The following is a 7,889-nucleotide window of genomic DNA, read 5'->3' as shown; positions in this document are numbered from 1 at the left end:
CTGATAACTGCATGGTCTCACAATGTCTTCTGACTGAGTAACAGGCTCATAATCATGAGATAGCCTTCACTCTAAAGCATTCCCTTCTTTATCATATATTTTATTCTAAATGAGGATCATAATGTACAAAATGAGGATCAGGCACTGATGAAGCCTTGAAACTGGCAATGGTGATTATAAACTCATCAGGAAAAGTGTTTACTGAGGCCACAAATCAAGTGAAAACTAGGATCATTTTCTTATAGACTTCTTTACAATTGGACTTATGTTTTTATACAGCTAGCTCTCTGCCTCCCCAGAGGCTATATTTATCTTTATATAAAGTCTAAGGTCCAAAGACATGAAAGTGTATAACGGTAAATAGATATTATGTATGAGGGCAACAGCAGTGAGAATAACCTAATATACTATATAACTGCTTTGCTTTTAAACTCTCAGCTGACTGCATTTACATGTAAAAAACATCTGATACTGTAGGTTATCAAGCTAAGACTCAAAGAACTCTTATATTTGGTTATTTAATATGATGTAAAACTGTTATTCCAGGTTTTCTGTCTTTTTTGCTGTAGCTAACAGCTACAGGGATGCTGTATCAGTCAAAGGATTAAATGAGCGTACTTTCAAAATGTCTCTCACTCTGAGCACTGTGATCATATCTTATTGGAGGGCTATCAAGCCCAGGTACAATTTTCACTTGCACACCTGCCAAAACAATAAATTATTTAATCTATTCTGAAATAAAAAGAACAAAAACCTGAAACCACCCAGAACGATAAATATTGAAGAACGACTGATGGATCATACCTAAAAGGAATACAGCAAACAGTAATAAAACTTTCACAGCTTTTCTTTTCCTTATATAAGAAGAGAGTCTACATATAAACAGTATGGACTGAAGCGGCATTCATGCTCCCGCTCTGTAGGAGAATTATTTATCTTTAGCTCTATTCCTGGGAGGATGCTTTTGACAACATCTCATCTCACTGTCTGAAAACCACTGCCATCCATTAGGGCCAGGAATTGCACTACGGTGTCTTTGTGGGAGGCTTTGCCAGTTGCACTACGTTTAAAAGCTTCGAAGGAAGCAAAGCAATACTGAGGCAAAGAAAGAAAACATTTATTGTTCATGAATGTGGTGTCACACAGGTCCTGTCAGAAAAGAGCAGGGAGGTGAGGTCTTGGTTTGAGGTCTCTGAAGTAATCCTGCCTCCCCTCTTCTCTAAGCACAGGAAACTGGACTTTGGAACTGTTCTTTTTCAAGAACAATCAGCACATTCGTGTAAAAGCAGTACATTGCAAAAGACAGTCTAACATTCCACATGACAGCTAGGTTTTACATTTGTGATGCCCACTGTAATTTATATCCTTATAAAAATTTACAGAATAACATTTTTTGTGTCTCAGTGCAAAAGATATATATTCCAAAAGAATTTCAGAAAAGCCGTGCCCTTGTTAAATGTCCGTCCATATCCCTCCCCTTATCTGTACCCCTACAATAGTATAATTGGCCTGTTTACTGTACAAGACCACCAATAAATAACTAACAGAAGCAGTTTTACAGTCACTGTCAGGTAGCAGCAGTGTTTCAGCTTAGACTTTAAATACATATTCACAAACAACAGTGTGTCACTGTACACCCACAATTCATCAGAACTTTAACTATAGATAATAATAATAATAATTACATTTGTATTGATAGTAATTACCATGACAATAACAACAGAAAAAAAGAAATACATAGTGTCACATCGGCATTAAAGTATTTACATTGCTTTTTCAAGTTCTGTGGCTTAATTTCCCGTGTGTGAATTTCCCAAGTAAAAGAAGGCAATGAAGTGTCTCTAAGGTAAAAGGTTGACAGTGGGGAGTTTATCAGCTGGTGCAGATGCTATTGATGGAAATGATGCCTGGGTCCACCAGGCCAAGCTCCTCATGCTCATTCACGCACAGCTGATAGCCACAGCCCCGCCTACGCTTCAGTGGGGTCACCTTGGCATCAGGCTTGGCTCGAGGTGGCAGGAGAAAGCCCACACTCCCTGCAATCAGCATGTGCCAGATGCTGTGTATGTAGAAGTAGTTCTCCTCCGTCTCCACAAAGGCGTAGAGTGCCACGGCAGATGTGGCAATCATGGTGCCCGGGAAAAGGAAGAACACCCAGCGCTTCCAGGTGGGCGGGTAGCAACGTCGACGCCGGATGGTGCGCACAGTCTGACAAGGTCCACAGACACATAAAAAAAAAGATTATCAATATCACTATTTACACCTGTTTTTTTCTGAAAGCTCACAAAGTAACATTTTCCAATGGGAACAGTTTAATACCCACTCATAATTTCATACAGGAAATGACAGCTTCCAAAAGAAATTCCATGAAAAGAAAAACACAGCGCCAATCCTTTACTGAGATCCATTTACAGACCAAGAAAAAGACTTAATTTATTCCCATATGTGCTGTGGTGCCTGCAACCAATATAACCCTAGCAACAACCACTAAGAACCTGAAAAAATCTATTTTTGTATTCATGTGTATCTGACCTCATCGCCACAGACTAGAAAGCAGAGTTATAATGTGTGCTTCCCAGGGCTGTGTGTAAACACGTGTTTGAACACATTGTCAAGTGTGTTTCTTTTATGCTCACATGTTAACAGTATGATGTGTGTCAAAGGCAGCAGAGTCTCGCGTAGCAAACCACAAAGTGTTTTATATAGTGAAGTTTATTTTCATAGATCATAGTTTGTTTTCCACATGAATTGATCTCCAAGGCCTTGTGTTTAACGGTCTTACTAATTTAATTTAATGAACTTTTTTATGTAGAAAGAGCATATTGAAGTGGGAGATCACACAGGGAGAGTCATTAAAGAACTGAGACCAGTGGGATTTCAGCGAGGGACCACTAGACATCTCTATTTTATTGCAGGTGGAGAGGGATGGTATTCTCTGTGAATCTCTTGTGGTTTTATTGTATGAAATTTTGTATTCATGCCTAGCGCCGCAGAAAAAGTCTATCATCTGGATCAGCTGATGGATTAGTGACGTGCCTGTCAATGCTTTATCTGCTTTTTTATGTTTCTTTGCTGGAGCTGGATATGAAATCTATTTTTGAGAATATGTGCTAATGCTTTCTGTAAGTGTCCCATGATTGCCTCTATTACAGCGCAAAGAGAAATGAACATTTAATTTCATTCAGTCTCTATTTTCATCGCTTCATAAACACTGATTGTTTGAATGATTTTTTTTCTTTCTCAAAAGGTTATTATGAAGAATTTGACACAATATAAGGGGAAACGTAAGCTGGTCGTGAATGACAAAAGTAATTACATGCACGAAACGGCTCTGTATGCATTTAACAATGAAGAATGCAAAATCCTTGCATACTTTTGTGGTTAAGCCAAATAATTCTAGACCAGGATTGTGTTTTTATGTATGAGGCAGGGACCTCATTTAGTTTGAAGAATTAGGGATATTTGGCATTGACAGAGTTGAACTTCCCCCCTTCCTCTTGCTGCTAATGACACCCCTGCACAGCAGCAGACGCTCTGTGCCCTCCGCTTGACTGATCTAATTCGGTTGTGTCTGAGAACATTCAGAATGCCAAGCTTTGCAGAAACATGACAAGCTGAAATGAAAGGGCTCTTGTAGAAAATGTGCAGTGCTCAGACTCGGAGTTGGAGTACGGAGCGGAGAATGTTGAAATGCAGACATACGCTGTTGAACCGCTGATAAATTATTAAGTGTCAGGTAATCAAAGCAGAATCCCGGGTTTATCTTTAAAAACTGCAACATTAGCATGAGATTCAACTGCCTTTTATGGAAAGGTTGCTGCGAGGAGTTTATTCCTATGCAGTCTGTTGTTTCATTTGCCAAGGGAGGATGAGATTATCTGTCTCTGTTTATACTTCCAGTCCGTAGACACTGTCACAGTATATCATTTGCCACTCGTCAAATAACATATGTCAACAAACCATCTATAATTGAATTACAAATCAGCCAAAGACTAAAGAAAATCAGCCAAATATTGAAAGCCGGTAGCTTTACATACATTTGCAGTGATTTATTTTAAAGCATTTAGAACGAAGACATTTTTGACAATAGTAAAAAATACACTTTCCTACTTATTGTGCTAAAGCTGCAGGGTTTACATGGTGGAATTAAACAGTACTTCATCTTCCAATATTTCTGTAGGATCCTCCAGCTCGCAGATAGATAACTCTCAGAGCTACAACTCCCACACTTTATTCAGCACAAAGCTTTCTCCAAGGAAACCACAAACCTTGTTTTCAAACTCATGTCAGAGGTTTGGTGTTAAAGGCTTTTTTTCCACAAGAACCTTGCCTGAAAGACTATTATTTTTTATCTTCTCAGTTCAGGGAGCACATTATGACTCGAAGAAGAGTCAGTGAAAGTACAAGCTGAGTTATAATGGAACTACAACCCATGACTAATACCCACAGGCTGCAAAACTTTTAAAGCCCCTTCAATACTAATGTAAAATAGCTTCATTGGTCAGAAAACCACCAGTTTTTTATGCATGCACATGTTCCAAGCCTATGTTAGCTTACATGACAGATTTAATCCTTTTATACTTACTATCATCAGGGACTCGAGGGACTGTGGAGACGCATTTTATTTGCATGTCTGAACCAGCGTGAATGTTAAACACAAATTATGTATTAAAGTAACAGTTTCATGTTGTGCACAAATATCAAATAAAAAATCTCCTATTGCACAAAAATTTTACACCCTATAAATACATGCAGAAATGCTTTTACACCTGATTTATACAGGTTTAATTTAATTTTAATAAGCATACATATAATGTAATAAAATAAATTTTGGCACAAGAAAAAATTTTTACCCAGCCCACTATAAAATTTTAAAGGTTATATATATATTGGATAAAGATTTTTAGTGTGATACTTGTAATATCCACATTTTTATTTTACTTTATATGTTCTTACCTTATATCATATCTTATTTTTATTTTTACTTATTTATCGCTTTAGACTGTTTCTCTACAGTTCCTATAAATAAGGAGATCATTTTTCCCTTACCCATGCCACGGCCATGATGCCCAGAGCAAACAGGCTGGGTCCCAGCAGGTTCCACAGACCATGACGGTCCAGCTGCAATGCCATGGACAGAGACATCGCCCCCAGCAGATACAGAACCTGACAAAAAAAATATGGATCAATAACTGCCCTCCATAAACACAGTCCGCATTGTTACATGTACAAGCAAGAACATATTTGTGCGGTCAGGCGATAGCACAACTCTACCTTTGGAGAGGTAAGGACTATTGTCAGTGTGGCAAAGCTGTAATCTTTTTTCCATACATATAGGAAAAATGGCTTTGCATCAAATCTCTAAACCATCAGGTGATTCATGTGTGGACTATACTTTCACGTTTTCTCTGTTTTGAGCTGACATCCTGTTATTTGGCTTTCAGAGTTATACTTTTCTTAACACACGTGTTTTTTTGCCATCAAGTTCTATTGGAGATCATAGCTGTGATGCTCCACAGAAATAAGTGCCTTACTAAAAGAAATGTTGTTGTGCTTTGTCAACAAGTTCAACAAGGCTTTGGATGTTGTTATTTTCTACTAGTCACCACAATAATATATTACAAATTTTAGTTTTCAGTTAATCGTCTGCTGTTGCATGTTTACGTGTAACATTGAGCTATTATTAAAGATGTCCATGTTATGAAAGAACAAACAAGTTCGTGGTTGAGAATCATAGACAGTTTGACAGTATTGACAGATGGTTTTGAGGCACTATAGAAGTATTTGTTCATGTTATCTATTCAAAACAAGAAAATATAAAATAATGGCAGCTATTTACTGCATTGTTAACTGCCACAACAAGCTACCTTTAGCACACAGCATGCAAGTCTGTGCTCCAAAAGGTAAAAGCCTCTCATTATGTAAATATACAAGCACTTTAATGTACCCGTAGGGAAAATAACTGCAGAGTTCAGGTGAAATCAAAATGGGTATTTTAAAGTGCTTATAGAAAAATACACTAGACCTCTTTTGAAACAGCTGAAAGCCCCAATAAAACAGTGAAAACAAAATGCTAACAATAGAGCCACATGATATATAAAATCAGTTATTTTATTTTATTTCATTGCCAAGCTCACAACTGGACATAAAGCCACAGGATATAAAAGAGATAAAGTGAGAATGAAAAAAATCAATAAGCTGTGCTACACATGCTCGGGGAGAACTTGAGCCCATCCAGAATGCCTAGGGTCTAGTAGGCAATGTGAGGAGGAATCGGGGATTTTTGAGCTGGTAAGAGATGACCTGTCTGCAGGAGAATAGAACTAATTGGCACACACCAAGGAGGAAAGGAGCAGCATGGTGCAGCCTGAGGACTCTTTGCAGCAACAGTCATCAGTCATGCTGCTCTGGTGGATCACACAGTGGCACAGAAACAAGCATGCATTGCATGCAGGCATGAATGCATAGTGACAAATGAGCCTGCAGGAATTCTAAAAAAACAATAAAAATCTATTTTTATCTGCAACTTATATTTTCATGCTTAATAAGATATACAGTGTGTCAGATTTAATGTATATGGTATCGGTGCATGTCTAATGACCGTACCACACTGAGGTGTTATATAACGGCCAAGGAAACAGTATGTGATGAAGTGAAGTTAAGTAAAGGTCAACTTATCATCTTTCAAAAAAGAATTTCATAATTAAATAATGCTAGAACCAGTAATATATTAATATATGTCTATATAAAACATTTTTACAAGGTTGTACAGACATTTGATGTACTAAGATCCCTGTGGATTACTGCTAATAACTGCTAAATTATTAGCAAGGTTACATACTCATTCATTCTAAAGTATATTTTCAAATTTGCAAATTATTTGTGAAGTCACTTTACAAATATTAGGAATAATATCGGTTTAATTTCATATCATGAAAAGCAAACGGAAACAGAAAATTTGGAGCATCAAACACTGAAAGAGAAAACAGCGCTTCTATTTGCAGCAGATATTTCAGGCATACCTATTTAGCTACTAGTAATTAAAATCATGTGGCTATTTTTTTTCTGATTGACTGAACAAACATGTTTGATGTCCTACAGTGCAATTACATTGGTGAGAACAATGTTTTCAGAACTGTTCAGTAAGGAAGGGGCAAAATTACAAAGATGTGATGAAGTGTAATTATCTTCATAATTGTGATCCAGAACTTTCACCAAGTTGAGACTAACATGCCTCCTGGTGTTCAATCTTTATGTGAACTAGCATAAAATGATTTTCAACCAACATTTTTGTGAGACATTAAGAGCTTTGCGGGTCCAAAAGTCGCATACTACACAGCGAGACAAACAATATTCCATGCTCTTAGGTCCTTTATCCTCTAGTACTAGTGTAACATACAAACAAACACACACATACACACACTCAGTGTCTCTTTCAAGTACACAAACGCACAAAGTCCCACTTGCCAGTCCTGACATGTGCGATTTGATTAGTGACTGCGTACTGCAGCGCTAAGCAAAAATGAAAACTCTAGAGGACAGCAGATGTTCATGCACTCCCCACCCTCCTCCTACCTCACACCCTCTCTCCACTCTCCCCCCTCTCTCTGTCTCATTTATGGACATGGACACACATTTACACATACGCACACACTTTCCCTCAGACTGCTCCATCTTGGTATGCAGCCAGGGAGTGACCCATGGAGAAGGTGCACCTGTTAGTGTTTACCATTACCCACGCAATATGTCAGCAACCAGAGAATTTAGTGCCATGCAATGCTGATTTTAACACATTGATCTTTTCATTTATAACTGAAAATTGAGGCATATGAGGTACTCGTTTATATTAGGGGTGCAACGATACACAAAATTCACGGTTCGGTTCGGTT

General features: G+C 37.9%; 1 protein-coding gene across 2 annotated transcripts in view; it reads right to left on the bottom strand.

Annotated features, from left to right (window-relative positions):
* Window positions 1-1,096: 1,096 nt before the first annotated feature.
* tmem8b (transmembrane protein 8B) overlaps window positions 1,097-7,889 on the bottom strand; it is a 46,555-nt gene continuing 39,762 nt past the window's right edge. For both annotated transcript variants that reach the window (XM_005924499.3, XM_005924500.3), the window contains exons 12-13: window positions 5,050-5,166; window positions 1,097-2,208 (exon numbers count right to left, since the gene is read on the bottom strand). In XM_005924499.3, the coding sequence (XP_005924561.1) occupies window positions 1,873-2,208; window positions 5,050-5,166 (453 nt within the window). In that variant the 3' untranslated portion in view covers window positions 1,097-1,872. The remainder of the gene's footprint in view (window positions 2,209-5,049; window positions 5,167-7,889) is intronic.

Source organism: Haplochromis burtoni, unplaced genomic scaffold (assembly GCF_018398535.1).
Source record: "Haplochromis burtoni strain Fernald_Lab_line unplaced genomic scaffold, NCSU_Asbu1 Contig_54, whole genome shotgun sequence".
Classification (NCBI taxonomy): domain Eukaryota; kingdom Metazoa; phylum Chordata; class Actinopteri; order Cichliformes; family Cichlidae; genus Haplochromis; species Haplochromis burtoni.
The sequence above is the reverse complement of the archived record's forward strand: the minus strand, read 5'-3'. Positions and strand labels throughout refer to the sequence as shown.